This window comes from Sciurus carolinensis, chromosome 3 (assembly GCF_902686445.1).
Source record: "Sciurus carolinensis chromosome 3, mSciCar1.2, whole genome shotgun sequence".
Taxonomy (NCBI): domain Eukaryota; kingdom Metazoa; phylum Chordata; class Mammalia; order Rodentia; family Sciuridae; genus Sciurus; species Sciurus carolinensis.
The window spans coordinates 137558426-137585846 of NC_062215.1; the positions used below are offsets into that span (position 1 = coordinate 137558426).

Consider the following 27421-nt stretch of genomic DNA (forward strand, 5'->3'; position numbering starts at 1 on the left):
GGGGCCAGCGGTCCGCAGTTCCTGCGTCTGCGCGAAGATGGTGGAGGAGGAGAGCATCCGCGTGGTTCACTGTGGTGGTAGTGAGCTGAACTTTAGAAGAGCTGTGTTCTCTGCGGATTCTAAGTATGGGGGCACCGCGCGTGGTTGACTCGGCTGAGGGCCATGAGCCCTCTGGGGGTTGGAGAACGAACTGTCAGACGGGTCCGGACCCCGCAGCTGGCCGACCTGGGCTCTTTGGAGGGGCGCGTGTGCCAGCTCCCCTAGAGCATTCGAGAGGTTTCCAATGCCTTTGAGGAGTGGGACCTCGAGACCCTGTGCCTGTTGCACTACAGGCGGGGTGCTCCTCCCCTCCCTGGACACTGACCTGCGGTGGATTGATGGGCCCGGAGGCGGGTCCACATGTTTAGAATCGGCTGGGTGCTGGAGCGGCTGGAAAATGGTCCAGGCGTGGCAGTGTGTGCACACTGTCAAGGCCCGTGCAATAACCCAGAGTATCCCCATTCTTTCGTACAGAATAGTGTTTGGGAATTACTAAACCTGTAAGGATTCAGCTTTGTCCCCGCCCCACACACAACACACCCCCCACGAAAGTTATATGCCAACCGATTTTGGAACTTTGCATTAAAACTGATACTAGACTCTGTATGAGAAACACCCAAGAGTCCCTCTGGGGTTCAGTGTATCTGGAAACCAAACTCTGGGTTTGATATTCGATTCTTATATTGTGGGACCTTTTCAAGTTTCTTACTCTCTGATTCTATTTTCCCATCTGTAAACTAGGGATAATATTTAGTAATCTACCTCTGGTGGGATTCTTGAGAAGAATTCATGCTTTGAAGCATATAAAACCTCTACAAAAATGCCTGGCACGTTATGGCCCAGTGTCAACTGTCATTTTTGCTACATTGTATCATCAGTAAGTGACATTGTATTAAGAATAAGTCTAAAAATCACTTAGGAATGGAGTGATAGTAAAAATCCTTTCTGCCTTAGAAGAGAATACAGACTATAAGTCTGTATTCCCACACCCCCACAATATTCTACCTATAGGTACAGGGCAAGTAGTTGTTGAAAGCATGTATAAGAAAAGTAGCTCACACACACACATACAAATACACATCAAACGCTTTGTCTTTACAAGTTCTGGGGGCTTTGTTGACATTTTTCTTACCAATCAGAGCTTCAAGAAGTTGTCACCAGGTTCTGCCTCCTCAGAACCATATGCAAGTATCCAGTTTCTTCTGTGTACTGTTTCGACATCTTATTCATTTTATTCAATATATATTTCTGCACTTTATCGTATGGGTAATAGCTATTATAAAAATAGTCAAACAAAACTTACCCCAGCTTATCCACTTTCGTAGTTAAGTTGCCTCTACTACTTGAGAGAAAGCCACAAATCCAGAAGGACAAAAGTAAAACCAGCATGTCAGCAACAAGGAAAAAAACTGACATAAAGTGACTTTACTATACAAAAAAGACCTGGACCTCACCAACTACAGCAGAGCCTTTGATTCAGCATTTGGAGAATTTAAGAACATAGGAATATACTGATGTTAGCAGAATTATAAAGAGCAATAGCTGATATACACTTGAATAACAGTATCTATATCCACTTCATGAACAGGCAACTTAGTTAAGCTGTTTTGCAGAATGATTCTATGTAGCCTCTATCTGTGAACAGGCAAGAAATGTGACATTGGCTTCATTAATCTGAGTTCATGAATGACTCAGTCTTAGATGTCCCCATAGACTTAAATAGCACACAAGTTTGAATATATAGTTCTTAAACAACTTTGAAAGAAACCTCTGTTGCATGTAATTTTGGTAATGGACCATAGAAAACTATACTACCTATAGAGGAGGTGGTATAACTTATTTTTCTTTTTTCCAGGTATATTTTCTGCGTCTCTGGGGACTTTGTTAAAGTCTATAGCACAGCTACAGAAGAGTGTGTGCACATACTGCAGGGGCACAGAAATCTAGTGACTGGAATCCAGCTTAACCCCAACAACCATCTGCAGGTACTGTTTCATAACTGAATATCTTAACCTTGACCTTTGACAGAAAATTTTGAGTTAAATTTGACAGGAAACTTTCCAAGTTATGATCAAGGAAATATCTGTTGATTTTCTGTTTCAGGGTATTATTCTTAGTTATGAAAGTAGGATCTCAGCTAAAACTACATTGCCCATAGTGTATTCTGTGACCGTTTAATCCACAGGATGCTTAATAGATGTAAACTTGAGATGGATGTTCTTGGCTATACGAGTTTCTAGAATTCTAGAATTTAGACACAAGTGAATTTCTTGATTGTGGAGCTTGGGTCCTCTTATAGCATTAGCAATGTGAATATCCAAAGGTATTTTCTGTTCTCAATTTTTAATGAAGCTACTTAAAATTTATCTCAATGATATTTTGCTCTTGCAATAGTTTTTAACAAGTACCTTTTTCTGGATTAGTCACAGCCAAGTTGTAAGTTATTGCTTGATTTTAAAATGAATTTGCATTGCCATTCACTGCATTATCAAAAAAGAAGTAGGATGTAAAATAACATGGATCTTTTCTTTCCAAAACTAAATGAGCTACTCTTAAAAATGAAAGTTAAGTAACTTTTTTGCAGGGTCCAGGTACACTTTTTATCCTGTTCTTTGAAGGTTTGACAAAAATATATTTTTATGTGTATCACTTGAAGTTTGTAATGACAAAAAATATTCTCTGGTTAAAATTGAAATTTGTGAAATGAATAGACACTTCACAGAAGAAGATCTACAAGCAATCAACAAACATATGGAAAAATGTTCAACATCTCTAGTAATAAGAGAAATGCAAATCAAAACCACCCTAAGATTCCATCTCACCCCAATTAGAATGGCAATCATCAAGAATACTAGCAACAACAGGTGTTGGCGAGGATGTGGGGAGAAAGGTACTCTCATACATTGCTGGTGGGGCTACAAATTAGTGCAGCCACTTTGGAAAGCAGTGTGGAGACTCCTTAGAAAACTTGGAATGGAACCACCATTTGACCCAGCTATCCCACTCCTTGGCCTATACCCAAAGGACTCAAAATTAGCGTATTACAGAGATACAGCCATATCAATGTTCATAGCTGCTCAGTTCACAATAGCCAGATTGTGGAACCAACCTAGATGTCCTTCAATTGATGAACGGATAAAGAAACTGTGGTATATATATACGATGGAATATTACTCCTCCATAAAGAATGATAAAATGATGGCATTTGCAGGCAAATGGATGAAATTGGAGAATATCATGCTAAGTGAGATAAGCCAATCTCAAAAAACCAAAGGACGAATGATATCGCTAATAAGTGGATGATGACACATAATGGGGGGTGGGAGGGGGTAGTGTTAGGGTTAGAGTTAGGGTTATGGAGGGGGGCAAGAATGGAGGAAGGAAGGACTGTATAGAGGGAAAAGAGGGGTGGGAGGGGTGGGGGGGAAGGGAAAAAATAACAGAATGAATCAAACAACATTACCCTATGTAAATTTATGACAAATTTACACAAATGGTATGCCTTTACGCCATGTACAAACAGAGAAACAACATGTATCCCATTTGTTTACAATAAAAAAAAAATTGAAATTTGTGAAGTATGCATTACTAAGCTTTATAGCCAAACAAAAAAAAATACACATCACATAAAAGTTCCGTTTCAGGTCACTGAGAGTTAAAATTAAGTATGAGGAGGTCAGTTTTATCAGTAGGGTTGGTTGAAGTTGGAGGGCAGAGATTACATAAACTTAGGAGTCACAGTATTTGTTTTGATAATGTATGTTAGACTTGTTTATTTCACTGATCTATATTTATGATTCTGATATGTAGTAATTGTGATATACATTTTCTATTTAATATAATTATTTTACTTGAATAGATTGTCTATCTTTATCATTTTTTTTCCTATTCTCTGAATTTATGTCCCTATTTGCAGAAATCCTAAAATCACCACTTTCCTTCAGAAAACTTGATTATTTAATAAATCTTATTAACCAGGTATTTTCACTTAGCAATAACAACAAAACAAAATCTTAGTAAAACTGAGTCCACTGAGACAAAAATAAACCCATGTATTACTAAGGCCTTCTGGTGCCACTGAAGTATGGTTATCAGTCTGCAATAAGATGGTATGGAAATTGAGTGCCATAAACTTCATAGCACGTTAACAATGCCACAGCATCCAAGTGCATAATAATTTCAGTTGCATTTAATGAGAATATTGATCCTTGATGGATTAGAAATTTTTTCGCAGGGAAGGGATACCAGGGATTGAACTTAGGGGCACTCAACCACTGAGCCACATCCCCAGCCCTATTTTGTACTTTATTTAGAGACAGGGTCTCATTGAATTGCTTAGTGCTTCACTTTTGCTGAGGCTGGCTTTGATCTCACAATCCTCCTGCCTCAACCTCCCAAGCCACTGGGATTACAGGCATGTACCCCGTGCCTGGCTGGAAATTTTTTTTTTTTTTTTTTTTTTAATAATAGGACATTGTCCAGTCATTTGAGAAGCAGTCCTTGAATACTTGTGTAAGCTAAAAGCAGTGCATCTAATGAAAAGGGACTGAGCTCTGGGAGAAATAGAGAAAAATTGAATACTTTTCATAATTCAGTATCTTATCATGTCCCTCTTTAAAACAGGTTTTTTCTTTCAGTTTTAGTTAAAACTTGAAAATAAGTATTTGCTTTCTCCAGAGGGTTGTGACAAGATTGTCTATTTTGAAGAAGCAATATAAGTTGAGTGTCCTTTTCCTGAAATGTTTGGGACCAGAAGTGTTTTAGAATTTGGAGTTTGGGAATATTTTCATAAACTTCACTGGTTGTGTATTCTAATCCAAAAACCCAAAACCAAAATGCTCCAGTCTGAAACTTTTTGAGCATCATGTTGGTGCTCAAGAAGTTTTGGATTTTGGGTTTTCAGATTAGGAATGTTCAACCTGTGTAAACTTCACCTCTTTAAGGTTAATAGTGAACTAATTAATGAACAGAAAATGCTTTCTGTATCAGCTCTTAATTATTCATTGAAATCTTAATGGAATTCTATTTTTAATCTGTTTTGTACTATTTTTACCTTTTAGCTGTATTCTTGTTCCTTTGATGGCACAATTAAACTGTGGGACTATCTAGATGGCATTTTGATAAAGGTAAATGGAATGAGCTTCAGTTTTCATTATGAAAAAGGTATGACAAGATAATAACAGACATATTGTTTTTTTCTAGAAGGTCTAATCTTTACAGAAACTTCTTGAACAAGTCATGAAGTTTATACCATTTAAAAAATACAAATTTGACTATATAAAAATTGTATAAGTTTCCAAGACAAAAAGGCAAGTAAAAACACTGGGAGAAAGTATTTACAAAAAATACTTTCTCACATACACACACACACAAAAAATAAATTTTTCCCAAGCCAATAAGGAAAAACTAATAACCCAATAGAAAAAAAAATGGGCATAGGTGAGAAATATATAAAATAACAAAAGAAGAAATACAAATAATTAATAAACATGAAGAGATGCTTAATCTCATTAATAATTTGAATAGTAAATTAAAACAAATGGTATTTTTCCCTATCAGTTTAGACAAATTGTACATGGAAAAAATTCTATTGATAGGTAAATGTAGAGAAACGGTTACTTTTTACATAATCAATTATGTAAAATTGTAATTATGTAATCAATTAGTGTAAAACTGAAAATACATTTTTTCCAGCAACTCCCAAAAAGAATTTCTCATTACAATAATGGTTTTTATACATAGTGCTTAAAAATATTGTTGTGGTAGAAAAAAATTAAATATAACCTTGATGTTACTTAGAACTATAATAGAATACTATATAACCACTAAAGACTTAAGTAGATCTATATGTAGAATATTCAAAATTATTCAAAATATGTATTGATTGTTCTCTGTAGATAGATATTCCGCATGTGTCGGAATAAAGCAGCAAGCAAACCAGGTAAAAATCCCTGCCCTGTGGAACTTGAAGTTCTACTAGAGGAAACAGATAGTAAACAATATGATGCTTTTTATCTTTCAGACTTTCATTGTTGGACATAAACTTCATGCCCTCTTTACTCTTGCCCATGCTGAGGATTCTGTCTTTGTTACAATAAATAAAGAAAAACCAGGTATAGTACAATAAGCTTTTTTTTTTCATAGGACATTGAGTGACTCTTTACATTTTACAGTTCCTTAAAATTTAACATTTTGGTTTTAATCTGAAGCTAACCGTCTTTTGGAGTTGAAATTTAAATTACCTTTGTCATCATTGCATTCATTTGAGAAGGCTATCAGTTCTGAAGTATCAGTGAGGGAATGATTATACTTGGTTGTAATAATAGACTTCAGAACTCAAATTTTAAAACTGTTTTGAAAGGCAGGCTAGACTTTGTCTTCTTAGAATTTAAATCTGTCATGCTTAACCATCACTATTCTTTTATTTGTTATGGAATGCCTACTTGTTGGTCTTGAATCATTATAGAAAATAGGCTGATAATAAAAGCCATTGATAGACTGAATTATTATTATATTTTTACTATCATTGGAGCATTATTCCATTGAAACTTCCATGAATCAAGTGTTTTAGGAATTCCTGGAATATTATTAGTGCAAATAATTGTTCTTTATCAGAGAATTTGAATCAATAGACTATTGACATGAATAATATATCCAAGGAAAATTTCTTATTACCAAATTCAAGAATACACTGTGGTATCCTCCCAGAAAAGTTATATTCGGAATTAGAGGTACAAAGGAGCTTTTAAGGTAGACTGTTAGGCTAGACTGTTTCAAGATTTATTAGCTAAGTGAATCCTTTCTACCACGTTTTTGTTTAGATTTTGTTTTGGTTTTTTTTTTTTTGTTTTTTTTTTTTTTTTGCTGAAACATTCATAAGTTATATCACAGGCTTTTAAGTAACCCAAATAATCAAAACTATAACAGCTAAATCTTATTTTTTAGTTAAAAATTGCTTAGTTCCAAATCTGGTAATGAGTTGTATCAAGAATGTGGCATGAAAGAATAGGATGCAGTAAGTTTAGTTTTTTTATGGGGCTGATAAGCTATCTCTAAAGGATATTCAAAATATGTTCTGAAAATAGCTACATTTTTAAAAGATTGTGCCACCTTCTCAGATAACTGCTTCAAAGATTCCACTCTTGTCATGTATAAATCTGTGGATTATGTCAGTCCACATTCAGATTCCTGATCTTTCTCACTGATGTTTGGTGGCACTAGATCTGGGATATAGTCTAGGAATCTGCATTTTTAATATCTTTGCAGATATAATTCTACTCATCACCAAGATTTGATAACCACCTTCTATACTCACCTGGATACCCTATTGAAAGGGTAGTTGCCAATAACTATAGCAAACTTGTTATACATATCTGTAAGACCAGTGATTCTTTGACTGCACATGAAAAGCTCCCAAAGAATTAAATATTATGATTCTCTGTGAAGAGACCTAAGTATTTGCTTAAAAATTCCCCAGTTGTACCTCATGTGCAAGGCAGGGTAAAAAGCTACTGATTTTGGTCATTAGCCTTTTGGAGTTTGTGGCAATTTCAAATACCATAATCTAATCTGAATTCCATTCACAGTAGGATCAAGTGCTACTCTTCAGTATTGGGCACATTATAGGTACCCAGCATATGAAAATCTAGGTATCTGTTATATAAATCTATTAAATAAACAGATACATAAGTGTTATCTGTGTTCCATAGCCCCAAACCATAGTCTCTGATAGAAAATTTTATAAGTCATATGGGAATATCCCTCCCTGGTTTAAAAACAAGTTAATCTTGTATTTATATTTTATCTTTTATGGTTTTATTTCTTGACTTAAATATAATATAGTCTTTTAACAGCTTACTGAGCATCTACCATTCTGCTTGCACTGAACAAAGCAGACAGTAAATCCTAGCAGTAAACTGGCTAGATCAATTATATGGTAGAATTAGATGTTCTAAAGAAAAATAAGCATGGGTGGGGAATAGTCAGTGTTGAAGGAAAATGTATTAAGTAAGTGTTCAGGGAAGGTCCCCAGAGGAAGAAGAGAAAGCTATGTTTAGCTCTTTTGGAGAATCAAATTCTAGAGCATTAATGATGTGTTCACAGAATAGCAGAAAGACTAAATTGGGGCAAGCCAAAGGAGAATATATTACATATTGCCTTGTAGATAATTGGAAGGACTTTTTCTTTGAGTGTAAAAAAAGAAGAAAGTTTAAAGGCCTATAAGGAATATGTCAATATTACTGGAAAGGAGATTTTATCCTATTAGAATGTTGTGGTAAACCCATAGCATTTCTGAAAGCTCTCACAGATGGCTCAGATGGCTTTTGGCTGCTCAGTTCATTACTACAGTATCCATATTTCATCTCCATTTTAAACCTCAGCTCAGTACTTTAGAATGTAGAATGCACCAGTATAAGACATAATTATTTCCGCTTATTGGGCATGTATGTGTGTAAGTTGTGGAATTAGACTTGGTTTAAAACTTGTATATTTAAACAAAGAGTCTAAGGTACATTTTGTTCAAGATAGTTAATGATTATAATCTTAACATTCTAGAGTGCTGATTATCAGTTTCCTATGAATCAGTGATCATGTTCCCTCTTGTTAGAGATGCTTTATCAGTTTCCTATGAACGAGTGTGATCATGTTCACTCTTGTTAAAGATGCTTTATAATAATATAGCTTCCTTTGGCTAGATATATTTCAGCTGGTTTCAGTGAAACTGCCAAAATCATCAAGCCAGGAAGTAGAAGCCAAGGAGCTGTCTTTTGTTTTGGATTACATAAACCAGTCACCGAAGTGCATTGCCTTTGGAAATGAGGTAAATTGGTTTTGCTGGTTTTGTGCTGTATACATAAAATTTCTTTTTCCTGCAGTCTCCATATTTTATATTATGATGCTATTATGTTGCCTCAGTGATTGTATTCTGGTATTAACTTAGAAACCTGTTTCATTGCTTTAATGTTTATTTATGGTATTGTTCTTTAGGATAGTCCTTATTTTTTATATTCTCTTCTATGGCCCTTGTAAACCTCTCATTTTCCCAAAAATAACAGTTTGCTGTTTGTACTGTATTTCTTTGCCTGTCCCATGTAAGCTACTTAAATTATTTCATTTTAAACTGTGTGCCTTTAGAAAATATGACCTCTCTACCCACAGTTAATAATCCCATTAAGGATAACTTGGGTACTACAGAAAAATATAGTGAAGAAAGAAAATCTATAATCTCCCTAGTGATATTTAAGGTCTTCTTTTCTAGATTTTTTTCTTTCACTTATGTGAAATAACTTCTCCCAAAAGAAATCAGGATCAGAAATCTTTTTAGCCTTTTTTTTCCCCACTTAACATTGTAGCATAAGTTCATACTAAAATATTTTCCAGAAATACTGTGTGTAGTTCATGTATCGATTTAATTAGCCAAGCCCTGTTAGTAATTACTTCATTATTTTGAAATCATATACCACCCAAAGACCCTGGACATCACTGTAATGGCATGTTTCTTTAGCCTTAAGTTTTGTAGCATTATTTTGTTATTCTTATGAAAAGGATGAATTTTTCCAAATAGATAAAATTCTTTTTTACGTTATTAAGTCATCATTCTTCAGTATTATGGTTAAATTAAAACCATGGCAACATACCACTTTACATCCACTAGAACTGCTAATGTTGGCAAGATAGAGCAAAACTAAATACCCCTACCCAATCATTCCCCTCTTAGGTAGAAAAATGAAAACATGATCACAAAAGGATATGTATAGAAATGATTATTATTCATAATAGCTCCAAAATGTAAACTAAATATTCATCAACTAGCAAACAAATTATGATATGCTTTTATTTAGTAGAATGTGATTCACCAATATAAATGTGTGGATTAACCTCAAAAAGATGAAGTTGAGCAAAAGAGTCCAAACACCAACAGAAATAAGCAATGGTGATAGAAATGAGTTGTTGCTGATGGAGGTGGGAACATTTGGAATGACCAAAGAAGATGGAACATTTCTGTGTTGAAGGAAATACTACAGATCTTGAATGTGGTAGTGGTTATATGGACATACCTATATGTAAAATCTTGCATTTTGCTATATATAAATTATGCCTTAATGGAAAAAATATTTAAAGCATTATACTTTAGAGAGTCTAGTTTTAGGATTGTATACTTAAGTTCTTCTTGTTTCAAAACTAAGATTTTCCTTTCTATAGCCAAAGCATAATGTATCATTTTATGTTCATATACTCTTAAAGGGTGTTGACTATTTTTGTGAGTGTTATCTTCTCTAAAACTACAGGGAGAGTATGTTGCTGCAGTACGAGACTTTTATTTGTCTGTTTATTTTTTCAAAAAGAAAACAACATCAAGGTAAGAATTCCTTTTTTGTTAGTATTGTCTTATTTATTGAAAAGTTTGTTATAATATCAGTTTTATTAACTGTGACCAAAACTGCTTCTAGTTCTACATTTGAAGACCGTGAGACCACGAGGTACAGTAGAGTTTTTAACCCACCATGGGTAGGTTTGGGGTATGTTAGTTATAAAAACCTAGGAAACTTTAACCAGCCCAAATTCCCAATGCAATACACCTAAATTCTGGTCTGTATACATGCTTTCAGAATTGGATGTAGATTGAAATGACTACCAGGTGATTCTCATTGCTATTTTATGGCTGTAGGTATGAATATAAACTTTGGGATACCTAGGTTTATAAATGGATCAAATTTAGTCCATTGAAACCCCTGTGTACTTAAATTAATAAGTATTTAAAATGGAGATATTATATACCTAATAGAGTTGTAGGGATAGATGAATAAGATGACTTGTTTAGAGAGACTGGTGCTAAGCATGAGTAGTGACTGACTAGTCACTCCTCAACCCTGTCCTGTCTTCCCATTTATTCTGCTCAGATTAACATTCGTTAATTTTTTGCAATATAATAAGGAACCTGACCTCTTCAGAGCCAGAAGATAGACAAATACTTGGCTCAAGGGTGGGGAATGGCCTATATATGGCAAGTAGCTTTTCAGTAAGCTGTTCTCTAATCAAAAGAAGACACTGAAAGTATTGGCCTTCCTCACTTGGATGTCAGTAGCTCCCATAGGCAAGTTATCTTGGTAGGATAATAGTAGTCACTTGGAGTTTATATCATATATTAATAGATGTTTACAAAACAGAATGCTTGATTCTTGATCAAAAGTTCTTTGAAATATCCCACATTGACATTGATTGAATTCTAAGAACTTTCCAATTCTTAGAACTGCCTTTTACTTATCTACATCATCACTTCCTGGAAACTTTAATAATGAAGGGAAGATTTTTTCCCCCTAGGTTTACTCTGTCATCATCAAGAAATAAAAAACATGCTAAGAACAGCTTTACCTGTGTAGCCTGCCACCCAAAGGAGGACTGCATCGCATCTGGTCACATGGATGGCAAAATTCGTCTTTGGTCAGTGAACACGTGAAAAGCACTATGGTCACTTTTATACTGTTTTATAATTGTCCTGCAGAACAGGGCTGTCGCAGAGTCAGGGAAAAAGGACCATACTGAAAAACTACTGCTGGTTATAGAGAAGCTTGCTGACATCCTCCACTTCTTTTATTACCATGGTCTTCATTTCATACTTAACTACTTTACGATGATTCATAACCTTGGGTTTGTAGGGAAAGTGAAAAATTACATGTTGCCTACAGTCATCTTATTGAAGAGAACTTTTCTGTCAGTTTTTACCCTAAAAGGAAAGAGTGACAATACCTATATCTAGTAAGGTACCCACAGATGACATATTGTTTGTAGAAGTGACTCTGGTTAGAAATAAAAGTGTACTTTTTATACTTTAAGACCAGAAAGCTTGATATTATGATCCATTATATTTGGCATGCCATTGTTTATAACTATGGTTAAGAATTTTGTTTTCTTCAATAGGAGAAATTTTGATGATGACAAGAAATACACATACACTTGTTTACATTGGCACCATGATATGGTTATGGATTTGGCTTTTTCGGTGACGGGTAAGTGCCAATTTAATAAAGTATATGTATGAATAGTGTTTTACTTTACTGCATTTATAGTCCCAAGAGTTTTACAATTGCATAGGTAGGTCAAATGAATTAAAAAGAGTTGTCTATGATCCCTGTGTTTGGGGCTTTGCTCAACATAGTACTGTGTACTTTGAGTTTCAGAGCCCTTCAGAATTCCAAAGTGTACCTTTGTGGCAAAGTCTATTGGGAACATAAAGAACCTATTTAAGTTATGTTACCCTTTTTTTCTTTATTGTATGTCTACATAGCTAGGTGCTTGTTTTCCATAACTTAGCTACAGTTTGTCAGGCACAAAACAATGATGCTAGTATTTACATCCATTTGTCTGATTTAATTTTGACCCTCTGAAATATGTGTCATTAGTTTTCCTTTTACAGATGAAGTAAGTGGGGTTGTGTGAGAGTGTAATGAGTGAAATAATGAGGGAAATAATGAGAGTATAATGAGTGAAAATGCCTATTGAAATTCTGTCTTCAATAGAAATATGAAAATGTACATTTTGTATTTGGTTACTCTTAGCAAGTTATGTCAGTATACTATAACAGGGTGCTGAAAAGTAGAGTGTACCAGAAAAACAAGAAGGCAAAGAAGTAATTTTTCTTTCTGAGTCTTACAAGAGACTGGCAGGAGAAGTATTAGATGGCCCCATGTACTCAGGTTCCTTAGAGGTTTACTTGGTTTTAACTCACTGAAAATCTGAGGCAACCTGAGCCTACTTAAAATTTTGGATTTGGGGAACAATAACCAGTGTGTATGTAGGTGAAAACCCACCTAACACAATAGCAACAGCAGGAGTACTATTGTGACATGAAAACTGAGATTAGAAGAGAATGAAGAAGAATTAACCCTACAGATTAAAACTGTACTCTTTACTCTCCTTTCCACACACTCCCCAGAATACTAAAGAGTGATGCACTAGTGTGCGTACATGTACATGTCCAAGGCATTGCCTTTATTCCCTCCTAACCCAAATTCATTTCTTCTCACCTTCCTCTTTATAGCTTCTTTTGCTATAGCTTCTGCCTAAATCAGGGAAAGAACCAATTATGTGCATATATTAGCATACAGTATAGACTTTATGTGAGCATTATCCTAATGATCATTTCTCTTGGAAGCCATTGACATTTAAGTAATAAAAAGACAGTCCTTCTTGTGGCTTTTGTAGTATGGACACAGCTTAATCAAATTCCGCATTGAACCTAAGTTTTATATTTGTTATCAAACCTAGTAAATTATAACCTTTTCAGCATACTGATTTTATTTCTTTAGGATGTGTACCCAGTAGTAGTATTGGTGAGTCATATTGTAATTTTGATTTTTTTAAGAACTTCCATACTCTCCTCCATAATGACTATATTTAAAAACTTACGATCCCATCAGCCAATAGTGTGTAAAGGTTCTCTTTTCTTCAGCTCACCAGCATTTATTTTCTTTTGTCTTTTTGATAATAACCATTCTAACTATAGAGGGAGGTACTATCTCATAGTGATTTTGATTGCATTTTTCTGATGATTAGTGATATTGAGCATCTTTTCATATATCCGTTGGCCATTTGTATGGCTTTTCTTTGAGAAATGTTTATTCAGGTCTTTTGCCCATTTTCATTCATATTATTTGCTGTTGAGTTGTTTGAATTCCTTACATATTCTAGATATTAACCAACCCCTTATCCAGATGTTGAGTTTGCAAATAGTTTCTCTGTGGGTAGTTTCTTTGCCCGTTTGATTATTTCCTCTTTTGCACAATAGGGTGCCCACAGGTAGTAATAATGTATTGTGTGTTTCAAAGATTTTTAATGTTTCACTACAAAGAAAAGGTAAATGTTTGAGTTGATAGATATGCTGATTACCATGGTTTGATCATTATATTATATATACAAATATGGATTGCATTGTAGACCATAATTTGTATAATTACTTGATCAATTTAAAATGAGACTTTAAAAATGATAAAACAAAATTAGAAAATAATGACACTTGTATTTCTAAAGAGTTTTATTTCTCTAGTTTGATAAGAAAACTAAAAGTATTAATTATTTTTTTCCGTTTTCCCCCAAATATACTGTTCTTTTAATTTCTTTGGATGAATGCAAAGGCACCAGCCTGCTGAGTGGCGGGCGTGAGTGTGTACTTGTGGAATGGCGTGATGCGGCAGAGAAAAACAAAGAGTTTCTCCCTCGTCTAGGATCTACTATTGAACATATTTCCGTCTCACCTGCAGGAGATTTGTTCTGTACTTCTCACTCTGATAACAGTAAGCCTAAATTTATTATGAGGAAGTACAATTTGTGTAATATCATAAATCAACCAGCTTCTATAGGAAGGAAAAATAGAGACCTTAAACTAATTAAGGATAATATAGAGTTAAGAAGCATTTTTTTCTTTTATTCCTCTTTTCCCCACCTGTCTCTACCTCCACATGCCAACAGAAACTAACACGTTTAGAATTATTTTTATGAAAATGGAGAGTTAAGGGTATTTGGTTGTTGCTACGCCACTTATATATTTTTAAAATCTTAGAGTGGGATGATGTGGGGAAGTAAAAGGAGGGTTTCAAATGGGCATTGGTGCTTTCATAAATACTATGCCATTCAAAAGAATACTCTTCAGTTCTCTTTTGTATAGTCATTAGTTCAGTATAGTAGTCCTGTGAATTCTAACAGAAATAGGGACTGTCTCATTATTCTTCCAAACTTTGTTCATCTTGTTACTACTCAGCCTAGATCAGGGCCTCCTTCCTTGTAAATCTGATAGCCCATTGCTTTCTTTCCCTTCGAATTATTATGTAACTGAGCAACCCATTAGTGGAATGACTTATTTCAAAGATAACTATCTTTTCTGTAGTATGTACTTGTGGAATGGCGAAGGCATACTATTGATAAGTGTAGTGTCTGAATTAACACTTCATATGTTCATAGGCACAGTTTGTAGAACTTAGACTGTAACAAAAGCCCCCATCCCCACTCTAGATTTTTTAGCTAAATTTCAAATATAGTCCTGATTTATACTAATATTGAGTTAATTGAACTTACTGAGCTATTTTGTATTCTGGCATATTTCAAAATGATATAAATTCACATGACTTCTTCACCTCAAAGTTCCAACCTACTCATATTTAAATGTTTCTTTTTCTTTTACCCATAGAGATAGTAGTCATTCACCGAAACCTTGATGCATCTGCAGTAATTCAAGGCCTGGTGAAAGGTACTGCAGCATCCCTTAAATTTGGAATTGTGTACATTTAACAGTGCATGTTTCTCTGATTTCAATTTGTTTATCACTTCTTTTATAGATAGGAGTATCTTTACTGGTATGATGATTGACCCAAGAACTAAAGCTTTAGTTTTGAATGGAAAACCTGGTCACCTGCAGTTTTATTCTCTCCAGAGTGATAAGCAATTATACAATGTAAGATTTTGATCCATTAACTGGTCATAAAACTAACGAAAGTTCTTTACAGTACCACCGGGATCAAGTCATTTATTTATAGTTTCATGATTCTGTGCCTGTGTATACTTGAACATAGTATTGTCTGTGGTTACTAGTTCAATTGTTTAAAGCATAGTTTTCATGAGGTCACCATTGCAGATTACATGGAAGTCAGTTGGCACTCTTACACATGCTCTCTTTTTCTATTTTATTTTGCTTTAGAATGCACTGCAGTTAGCTGTCCCACACATCTGTGCCTTTGAGTCACAAGGATAAGGAAATGAGAACATGTGGATTGGCGATACAAATCTATATCTGCTTTATGGTGAAACGATGTCATTCATATACTGAAGATTCAATTTTCAGTATAGATTAAAGAGGAACACTTTATAATCCTGATCAATATATCCTACCTTTTCATTGTGCTCTGCAGTGCTCATTATAGATTTCTGTCATTTAATCCCTTTCTCTCTGTGTCTTTTAAACCCCTCAAAAAAGAAAGCCTATTAATAACCCCACATCTAGTACAATGCCTGAAAATAGTGGGCAGTTAGTACACATAATCCTTTACCTGAAAAGCTGAAATTCACACTGCTCCAAAATCTGAAGCTTTTTGAGTCCTGACACAGTACCACAAGTGGAAAATTCCATACCTGACCTCCTGTGACAGGTTGCATCACAATGCTGGTGACTAAAAATATTGTTTAAAAGTACCATCAGAATGTGTGTATAATAAGATGCATATGAAACATAAATGAATTTCATGTTTAGACTTGGGTCCCATCCCCAAGATATATCATTATGTATATTCACAGATTCCAAAGTTCAAACTAAATCTGAGGTCCACAACACTCCCGGTCCCAAGCAGTTATGATAAAGAATGTTCAACTTGTTTGTAGTAGCCACTTTATTTACTTAGTAAATAAGCAAGGAAATGGGATTTTTTTTTTTAATTGTAAATAAAATGATGGCCTACTTGAACTATTATTTATGTTTCTTAAAGATTATAAGTTTCTTTCTTCTCTTTTATTTCTAGTGATAACCTGGAGATTTTATGTAAAACTATTTATTCTTTTAAAGAAAAGCACTCTTACAGGTTAAAGGTTTTGTTGAATCATATAATGGGTCTTAGTCATCACTAATTTATCAAGGTCATTGAAGGATAGTCACTACCAAATTAATACTGTACAATGTGTTCCCCTTTTTAATGGCAATTTTAATGTAGAAGGTAGCAATTGGTTTATTTTTCCCATTATCTAAAAATCTTAATACTTTAGATTGTGGCAGTTATCTTAGATATAGTTAATCATGCCTTGCATGCTTTAACATTTATATATTAATAAACATTTTGGATTTTTTTTAACCCTTCAGTTAGATATTATACAGCAAGAATATATCAATGATTACGGTCTGATCCAAATTGAACTAACAAAGGCTGCATTTGGCTGCTATGGTAACTGGCTTGCAACAGTGGAACAACGACAAGAAAAGGAAACTGAACTTGAATTGCAAATGAAACTGTGGATGTATAATAAGAAAACCCAAGGGTAATATTACCTTAGAGCTACCTATTAATTTAGAATATGAATTATTTGATTCTTATTTTATGGTTGTAATTATCAGACCTCAAGATGTTTCATTTTGGTGAGTTTTAGATTTAGAGATATCAGAGAGTTGTTATTCTCCTAATAAGCCTTTAATTAAGCTTTCTGTTCTGAGAAAGCATTGATGTCTGCCAAGTTCCCTTGCTCTTCCTTAACATCATGCCACCTTCCTTGGGTAAAAGGGTAGAGGTGGAGGTGGAGGGTAGCATGCATGTTGTGATTAGACAAGGAATCACTGGCTTTAACAGCCAATTATCAGGTCCTTGCTGTGTGCCAAAAATTAGGTTCATTGCTTTTATACCCATTATCTTGTTAATTTTCAAAAGAACATTATAGATAGGCCTGTTTGTCCACATTTTACAAGTGAAGAAACAGGCCCCAACTAAGTGATTGTCCCTAGTCACCCCTCTTGTAACTGTGCTTTTTAAAAATCATGACATTGTGCCTCCCCGATTTTTTTTTAGAACACAGACTAGCATATATTTCATTTAAATCATTCCCCTCTTAAACTGGGAACAAACTTTGAAAGGTAGTTTGGGTGACTGAAGATAGTAAATAAAGATGAAGGCAGTTTGAATGTTTTCTTGTTACAAGTGGGATCTGTCACACACATTGAATTTTTTAACCTTTTTTTAAAACTAGATAGTCTTAGTTTCTATACAGTTTTTCTAGAGTTTCATGCAGTAGACTTTGGACTATGAGTGAGGAACTCCCTATTTTATACTCATAAGACACACAAGGACACAGGTGTTGTGTTAGATCTCTGTATCCTGAATAAGCAGACTCAATTCTAATTCTATGTGGTAATCTATCAGTTACATTTTTAAAGAAGCTATTGTAAAATGTACAATATGTAAGACATTCTCTGAGTCATGACAATATGTCATATTGTCCTGATGAGAAAATAAATTTGTGGGTTTTTTTCCTACTAGGTTTGTTCTTAACACAAAGATTAGCATGCCACATGATGACCATATCACAGCTCTCTGCTTCCGTAATGCAGAAAAATCTGAAAACCCCACCTTGGTTACTGCTAGCAAAGATGGTTACTTCAAAGTGTGGATATTAACAGATGATTCCGATATATACAGTAAGTAACTGAAGAGTATGTTCAAAGAGTATACAGTTTTAAGAATTGGTATTTTTGTCTCATATCCATTTCAGGAGAACATTTTTCTGTTTTTGGAAATAGAAATTGTTTAGGATATTGCTTAATTTTAGTAGATTTAAGAGATTTTTACATGGCTTTCCCCAAAAATCCGTACTTTTAAAATGACATTCTTAATAGTGTGCTATTTAGTTGAGAGGGTTATAGTACAGAGAGCTTTTGCCATTAGTCCTTTCTCCACTCCACTAGAGGGAGATCAAAGTCTCTAGGAAGAGACATAAATTTCAAATTATTCAATGCTTTATAGCACTTATAACTGAAAGAAGTTGTGGGGAATAGACTTGTTTGTTTTGTCTTTGTTTCTTAACCCTTAATGTTCCTATAAGGTTATATAGCATTAATGCCATTATTGAACATTATGGCTTCTATTTCCACAGAGAAAGCTGTTGGCTGGACCTGTGACTTTGTGGGTAGCTATCATAAATATCAAGCAACCAATTGTTGTTTCTCCGAAGATGGTTCTTTACTAGCAGTTAGTTTTGAGGAAATAGTCACCATATGGGACTCGGAAACATGGGAACTTAAATGTACATTTTGCCAACGGGCTGGGAAAATAAGGTAGGTAAATTGTTTGGGAAGCATGTAGTACTTTTTTAAAAAATTTATTTAAGTATTTCTTTAAACCTTAGTAAATTTAAACTTTAGACTTTCTCTAAAGATGGCTTATAAGTCAGGAGGCAAACAGCTAACTAAACTGTTGGAAAGCTAAAAATTCTGACTGTGTGAACTATATGCCAACATTTCTGAAATCAGGATTAATATTTAATCCTGCAAATTGTTTTCTTTGTATTAAACATTTCCATGGATTTGCTGTGTGATAATAGAAGCTACATTTAAGCCTCAGTGGATTTAAACCATGCTCATCTTCTCTGTATTCCCATAAAAATTTTGTTACTCAGACTCACTCTTTTCTGAGAAGGACAGGAGAAAATCAAAGTGTCTTCTGATTTACTTCTGTCCTCTTTCAGCATGAGGACAGAATGGCATATAGCTAATAAAATTGTTTCTAATTCCCAACATATCTGATTCTGAATTTCCTGTGTAAAACTTTTCTTCGGAATTTAAATTACAAGTTTCCTTCTTTTTGGTAAAGAACATAAGATAGAGTGTTTAGTTACGTGACTTGGTATATTTTTACATACATTTTCTTTTTGTGTTGGTTGCTGTACTACACATATTTTAGAGAATTGATCGTCAAACCTTTTTCCCTAAAGCAAACCTTTCCATTTATATTCCCTAAAAGATTAGCATGCCACATGATGACCATATCACAGCTCTCTGCTTCCGTAATTCCCCTTTTTCTTCAGGATTATTATAAGCATATGCGTCTCCTTAAAAATCTACATTGCATTAAACTACTTCAGTGTTTGGAAATCTGCAGCCCTTTGTAACTAAATGTTAACTTCCTTTTGGTTTTAACTTAGACACCTTTGCTTTGGGAGATTGACATGTTCAAAGTATCTTCTTGGTGGAACTGAAGATGGCATTCTTTGCTGTTGGAATCTGCTCAGTTGTGCATGTAAGATTATTTTTTTTACTCTAAAGTGACTTGAAAAAACACATAGAGGAGGCTGGGGATAGAGCTCAGTTGGTAGAGTGCTTGCCTTGCAAGCACAACGCCCTGGGTTCAATCCCCAGTACCACCAAAAAAAAAAAAAAAAAAAAACATAGAGGAAGTTGTTAAACTTTGTCATTCTACCTAGATGTTATAGAATGTTTTGCATGACACATTTTGCCACCAAATTTGGAGGGGTAGGCCTACAGATTACTTACAAACCACCTAATTTATCAATTATCAATAAATTAGGTACTGTTATCTTCACTTTTTTCTACTGTCTTCAAGGTATAAGACTTTTGTTGTCCTCTATATTCTTCATCCCTTTAACATTTTGAGGAATATTTCTACTAATTTGAATGCATATTAATTTGCAGTATCTGACAGTATGAAATTTCAGTGTATTCTGGTATAATCCTAATAAATGTGAATTCAGTGCCATTTTACTCATTAGAGAGTATGGAAGATATGGTAGTTGTTTAGTAATCAATGTGATATTCTTTGTGGTGACTTTGGGTAACCCACATTTAGCAGCAGCAAAAGCACAAAGACATAAGAATCAATGAAAGAATAACTATTTCATAAGAATCATTGAAAGAAAAATGCGTAGTATATGGAAGAAATACTGAAGTTCCATTTTATTTCTCTGCTTCCTGTTCCCCATTTCAGTAGACCCCTTCACAGATAAGTGTCTACACTGGCAATTAGAAGCATAAAATGCTTCTACCTAGTAGAAGATTGTCCTGATAAGACCATCAATTAAGAATATGTACTTCAAATAGATTTGGTAAATCTGTTCTTAGTAGTAAATCATCTTTTTTCCCTTCAGTGGAATGGAGTGCAAAATTAAATATTAGAGTTATGGAATCTGATCCTTATTCAGAGAATATTGCTGCAGTTTCTCAGTCTTCAGAGGGTTCAGACTGTAAGTACAAACTATGCTTTGATAATTAAAGGGAATCTACTACCTAAATTTTGTTTTAGTGTCTTTAATATAATTTGAAATGAACTTGCCTTCAGATCAGATGTTCATTTGAAGCCATTTTGCCTGAGACCCAACCTCTCCTTTCTTCCAACATCACATATAAATTCAGACTTAATTGTAGGGGAGTTCCAGTACATCCCTTGTTTTTCCACAGGCCAGTCGCACTCAGTCTGCAAAATTCAAGAGGCCTCACTCCTTTGGTGCATTTCCCACTCCCCTAACAAGTTTTAAATGTCCTGTATGCTTTTGAAACAACTTCTACATACATCTTTTTGGTACTCCAGACAAAGTAGTTCAATAAAATTTTTGTATCTGTCCTCTATAGTAGCCCCAGCTTTCTGGAACAGGGATCCTTTTTTCTCTTTTTCAGGTTCATAGTCCTCATTCCCAACCTACTTGGTACATAGTAAGCATTCAGTAGATATTTGTTGAATCAAAACCTAAGACAGTCCTGAGCTGGGCCATTTACTCAATGGGGTGGGTCCCAGAATTAGTGTGGTCTACCAGTCTGAGGTTAGAGCTAACTTTTGCAGGCAAAATGTCATTGTCTTTTTTTTTTTTTCCCTCTAGTGTTTGTATTTAAGCCTAGTGAGCCAAGGCCATTGTATATTCAAAAAAATATCTCCAGAGAGGAAGTCCAGTGGGGAGTGTTTGTTCCACGAGATGTCCCTGAGTTGTTCAACTCAGAAGCTCACCAGTGGCTGAACAGATCCCAGTTTTACTTCCTAACAAAGTCACAGGTAACTGACCCCCCCGCCCCCCACCAAAGGTGAACACTTTGTACCTGCAGTTTTAGAGAGAAATTGTCAGCCCATGACTATTGGTGTGTTTGTTTCTAGATGGAATAGTTTCATTAAAAGTTTATTTCCCAAAAGAAATAACCTGTGAATGTTTAATACCACTTTACCCTCACACCTTTGAACTTTGAGGCTCTTTAAACATGTACTGCATTAACTCTGTGGCACAAAAAACAAAAGACAACAAAAATACTTGAAGTTGTTTTATTTTGGTTCATTTTTCTTTTGAGTATTTGATTTGCCATTTAAAAAATGGTGGCTTAAGTTTCAGCTATCAGTTGAATTTTACTTCATTACCAATTCTTCAATCTCTCCCAGAACACAATCTTATAACTCTCACAAGGTTATTAAACAAATTTAAATCTTCGCTGTGGGCAGATATATATATATATTTGAAAGACTAGCCTCATTTTTTAACACTTTGCATAACCTTATTTAGATTTGCACTGTACAATTTTTGATTTTTCACATCATTCATTGATCTCTCTTTGTAGAGCTTATTGACATTCAGTACAAAGTCTCCAGAAGAAAAACTCACACCAACAAGCAAACAGGTATGTTTTAACCATTCAAGGTGCAGGCTGCATTGCTTCCCTATAAAGCTAGTTATCTTTTAGAATCCAGTCTGAAAAAAATGTTTCATCTGACCGTAAGGTGGAACTTTAAAACATACATTTATAAATTGGGGTTGGTTTAATTTAAAATGTCAATAAGATAGGCTTGTGATTTAAAAAGTCAAATATAGTTGGCCATTATGTCCATGGGCTATGTGTATATCTGTGGAGTCAACCAATTCTCTATCAAAATATTCAGGAAAAAAAATGCCAAAGCATATGAGAAGATGTGCATAGGTTATATTTAAATACTACGCCATTTTATATGAGAGACTTGAGCATCCTCAGATTCAGAGGGTTCTGGAACAATTCCCCCATGGATACTGAAGGATAACTATAGTACTACAATCTTCTTACAAAAAAAAAAATCTTGTGTATGCTACTGCCTTTTTCTATAAAGATAACCACCCCCGACTCTTTTAGTCGAAGTTTTCATTTAACCGTATATCTCTCAAAAACATTTTTATGCCACTAATTCTGGATTTTTCAGATTTAGTATTATCAATTAACTGATCCATTAAATCTGTTGAAGCTGAAATCTTGACTTTTCACACCATTCCTTGCATATACACAAAAACACATTTCCCCTACCTGCCCCCTAATTTTCCCATTATTGATGAGTCTTCAGTTGGTCAGGTCCATACTTGTTATCATAACCTTGTAAATAAAATTCATAGCTAAGCTACTTAATCATACACAGAGTGTCTTTCCTTTTGTGATCAACTCTTTGTTTTCTCTGGCAATAATAATTGCCTCTTTTTTTCAGTTCTACTTTTCACCTAATTCAACCCCCAACTTTATCCAAGTTATATATGTCTTCTCTCAGTGTTTTCAGACCCATTAGATATTCTTTGAAATCATGAAGAAATATCTGCAAAAGCCTCTGGCTTTTTTCAGTCTGGAATGATTGCTCCATAGATCAGTCTCATGGTAGTCATCTTAGTGTACAGACTCGGCATCATTTGGGGGATTCATTGTACCTCTACCTTATTAGCTCCCACAGTGTTCCTCTTTCTTTGGTTACACTCTTATTTTGGTAAAGCACATTCTTTTGGTAAAGGGAAGGTAAGTTTAAGACCTTGCATGTTTGGAAGTGTTTTATTATCTCCTATTTGGTTGGTTGAGAAGAGATGTAAGTTAAAAATCATTTTCTTTCAGCATTTTGGAGGTATTTTTCCATTATTTTATAGATTCTGGTGTTACTCCAAGTCCAATATCGTTATTATTCTTTGATCCTTTTCCTTGGCTTGTTTATTTTCCTCCACAATTCATTGAATTTATTCAAAAACTTTTTTGTTGATCATCATGGCAGGAACTATTCTAGACCCCTGCAGTACACTAGTGAACAAAATAGGCAAGTCTCTAAACTTGGGGTGTTTATAGTCTACAGGGAGATATACAACTAAACAACAAGCATTGAGTAAGTAAAATATGTAATACTTTTAGAAGGTAATAAGAATTATGATGGGGTGAAGAATATAGTAAAAGAGGGTAAGTGAAGGGTAGTTTGCAATCAATAGAGAAATCGAGGTAGATCTTATTGAAAAGACTTTGCTTTTCCTGTGAATGAAACTTAGAACCCCTTAGGGTTTTGAGTAGAGAACTAAGTAGGAATTAATTACTACCCACCCACCAGCACTCATTTCTATGTTCTTCGTTGGGGTCTTCTATTATTTAGTACTGAGCCTTCTAGAATAGTGCTATAACTTTATTTTTGCCTGCTTTCTTTCCATTTTCTGGGGAATTACCTCATCTTTTATCATCGGATCTTTTTCTCCCTCTTGCATGGTCTGTTTCATCAGATTTTTGTTTCAGTTATTTGGTTAGCTATCTTTCATATTAAGGTTTTCTTCAGTCTTTTCATTTTTCACTGTCTGCTCTTATTTTTAGATTTGAGCATAAGCATCTGTTTGAAAACTCTCTGACACTGTGAACCCTGTCATCTGGCTAAACTATTTTGTTGAGGAAATCTCTAATGTCATTATTTTTGAGTTTTCTTCTCTTAGGCTGGTCAAATTACACAGTCAAAATTTTTCTCCTTAGGATCTTGCCTGGCCAGTCACAGAGTCCCACACCTGCAATCCCAGCCACTAAGAATTCTGAGGTGGGAGGATCAAGAGTTCAAAGCCAACCTCAGCAAAAGTGAGGCACTAAGCAACTCAGTGAGACCCTGTCTCTAAATAAAATACAAAAAGGTCTGGGGATGTGGCTCAGTGGTGGTCGAGTGCCCCTGAGTTCAATCCCTGGTACCAAAAAAAAAAGATCTTGCCTAAAGGATTTAAACCTGTTTGCCAGTGTTCTGAGAACTCCCCTGTGTGAAGGAAAACTGTCTCCAGCTATGAAAAGGATACCACCTGCCCACCCCCAGTCTACATACTTTTGTTGTTCTCCAGGGAATATACTTTGAGCCCTCTGTTGGGACTTAGGAGGAGATATGGGAATCTGAGGACTTCTGCAATAAACTTTCCACCAACCCATCTGTTTCGTTTAGCCCTGCTTTCACTATTATTTATAGATACAGTTGGTACCGATTCTCCTGCGTTTATGGTACTCTGCTGTGAATTGGGATGTTTCTTGACTGTTTCATTGCCAGCTTAAATTCTGCTTTCTCGGCTCTATTAAAAGTTATTGTCCTTCAATCTGCTTCATCCTTTCAACATGTTATTATCCAGGCCTCTTCCCCCATTCTCTGTCTCTTTGCATCTACCCTTAGAAACCCTTTTTTGTACTTTTTGTAGGATTAGGCAAAGAAGCAGTAATACATACCTGTTTGGATATGTCATCTAAGTGTCCATTGTTAGCTTTTCCTGTAGTAAGTGGGATACGAGGCCCGTTGCTTTACCTATGAGACATGCTAAATAACTTCTAAAATTGCTTCCATGCCAGACATTTTATGATTCTATAGTCAAAGGAGTTCCCCCTTTTTATTCAGATAATTTCCCTTTTTCTTAAATCTTTACAGCTATTAACAGAAGAAAGTCTTCCTACAACCCCATTTTATTTCATATTGGGAAAGCACAGGCAACAACAGGATGAAAAATTAAATGAAACATTAGAGAATGAACTGGTACAGCTGCCCTTAACAGAGAACATACCTGCAGTTAATGAGGTAAGAAATTAGTTGAGCAAACCATGTAAAATCAATAAAATCCATTACAGCACCTTAAATTGACATTTTTGTACAATCTGTTACAAATCACTTTTGAATAATCACTTCTATACTATACAGTGTTAATACCCAAACTAAGTTATATAACCTTAGGATTTGGGATTATTTTGGCCTCCACCGGGGGTGAAGGAGATGGGGTTTGCTTTAAATATTGGAAGGTAGAAATGTTTTTTTCTTTGGTTTGGCTTTTCTGTGGGAAGAGACTTTTTGTTTTTGACTCTTGGTATTTACAGCAAAGGATACTAAGGACTCTGAAGGAACAGATTGTGCCGACGGATATTCTTAAATGAAACCCTGTTTTTCTGTTTTTCATTCCAGCTTCTTCACACTCCAGCCCATGTACTGCCTTCTGCTTCTTTCCTATGTTCCATGTTTATAAATTCATTATTACTATCTAAAGAGACCAAAAGGTAAAGTAGTTCTTAAAATGTTTGTTATTCTCTATTACAAGATGGTCTGTATTATTCCTTATTATAATATTCTTCCACTGTACTTTTCTTTTTACTTTAACTTTAAAATATAGGTAAGAATATAGGATTATTAAGTCCAATACATTGAAAATAACTCAAAAAGGATGTTCTGTTTGTGTGTGTAAGGATTCAATATCTAATTTTAAATCACACATTTTATAAGTTCACCTGTTCTCTTTCTAATAACCCCTAATTTTTAAAGTGCACTCAGTAGCAAGATTTTTCATTCACTGTATATGATTATATTTCTACATAGGTGCTTTAAATAAGCACATTGTTATTACTTAGTAGTACTTCTAATGGTGTTTACATCTTCTGTTATTATTCAAGTGCTGAAGAAATTCCTGATGATATAGATATGGAAGAAGAAAAAGAAAGTGATGATTCAGGTGAAGAAAATGATTTTACAGAAAAGGCCCAGGTTACAAATGACACAGGTTTGGAAGAAGACATTTTACATCAGTTGTCAAAATCCGAAGAAAAAGAACTAAGGAAATTAAGGAAAGTGGACTACAGCTGGATAGCTGCTCTTTAGGCCTTGGAGGTGGGTGGGGTGGGAGGTTGTACTTTGTATTTTTTAATGTTGTTTCTCTTCTTAAAATAAAATATTAAGTATTTACAGGCTTTATATTTTTAAAAATTGGTAATGTGAACCTTTAATTTGCATCATGCTTTACAGTTGCTATATATATTCCATCACATATTTTTTATTTTGAATCACATATTAGTATTATAAAATAGGTAGTTATTTTCTTCAGAGGTGATACAGCAAGCCTGAGTCTTGAACTTACATGTGGTGTTTCACAGACCTTACTAAGACAATTTTGTAGCAATATGGGCTGCCTAAAATCTGAACAATTGTAAAATTCAACTTATCTGGCCCAAAGTCCCATTGCTAATGGAAAAACAATTACAAATACCCAGTTTTACTTTTTAAAAAATCACTGTATCTTGACTCTCAACACTTAGCATTTCCCTGATAATACAATCATAAAATTTATATTAAAAAAGTAAACATAAAAACAGTAAGGTGTATAAATCACATCTCAAAGAATATTCACAAAATTGCTGCAAATGACTTTTTAGCATGTAATACAGACAAAATGTTTGTGTCCCTACAAAATTCAACTTAGAATGGAATCTAATCTGCTGGTGTTGGCCTTTGGAAGTTAATTAGGTCATAAAGATGGAGCTTCATGGATAGGATTAGGGCTGTTATAAAACAACCTAGAGAACTCTCTTGCACCTTCAACCATGTGGGGACACAAGAAGACAACCATCTAACAACCAGGAAGCAGGCCCTCACCAGACAGCAAATCTGCTGATGCCCTTTTGTCATTCTTCCTACCTAGCCTCCAGAACTATGAGATGAATTTTTGTTTATAAGCCACCCAGTCTATGGTATTTTGTTATAGCAACCTAAATGGACTAAGCATATTTTAATCAGTATTCAAGTAAGATCCATACTTTTTAAATAACAGCTATATTGAGATATAACACAAACCACAACATTCATGTAATGTGGACAGTTCATTGGTTTTAAGTAAATTCACA

The 27421-nt window shown here is 34.7% G+C and overlaps 1 protein-coding gene across 1 annotated transcript; it reads left to right on the forward strand.

Moving 5' to 3' along the window:
- On the forward strand, positions 1-26435 carry Wdr75 (WD repeat domain 75). Its single transcript, XM_047546843.1, has 21 exons — positions 1-123; positions 1895-2024; positions 5100-5165; positions 6062-6152; positions 8736-8860; positions 10329-10399; positions 11362-11481; positions 11959-12047; positions 14172-14330; positions 15221-15280; positions 15369-15484; positions 16877-17052; positions 18042-18199; positions 18655-18835; positions 19702-19796; positions 20662-20757; positions 21388-21557; positions 22109-22168; positions 25191-25337; positions 25716-25807; positions 26198-26435. Exons 1-21 carry the CDS (start codon positions 38-40, stop codon positions 26400-26402), a joined length of 2493 nt encoding a protein of 830 aa, XP_047402799.1. The 5' UTR covers positions 1-37; the 3' UTR covers positions 26403-26435.
- The last annotated feature ends 986 nt before the right edge of the window (positions 26436-27421 follow it).

What these genes read in the sequence shown, in the direction of transcription:
- Wdr75 (XM_047546843.1), top strand. Translation starts at nt 38, where the DNA reads ATGGTGGAGGAGGAGAGCATCCGCGTGGTTCACTGTGGTGGTAGTGAG. An exon ending in TACTTCTCACTCTGATAACA is followed by an intron (nt 14,331 to 15,220) that starts GTAAGCCTAAAT and finishes TTTTACCCATAG; the next exon opens with AGATAGTAGTCATTCACCGA. An exon ending in CAACGGGCTGGGAAAATAAG is followed by an intron (nt 18,836 to 19,701) that starts GTAGGTAAATTG and finishes GTTTTAACTTAG; the next exon opens with ACACCTTTGCTTTGGGAGAT.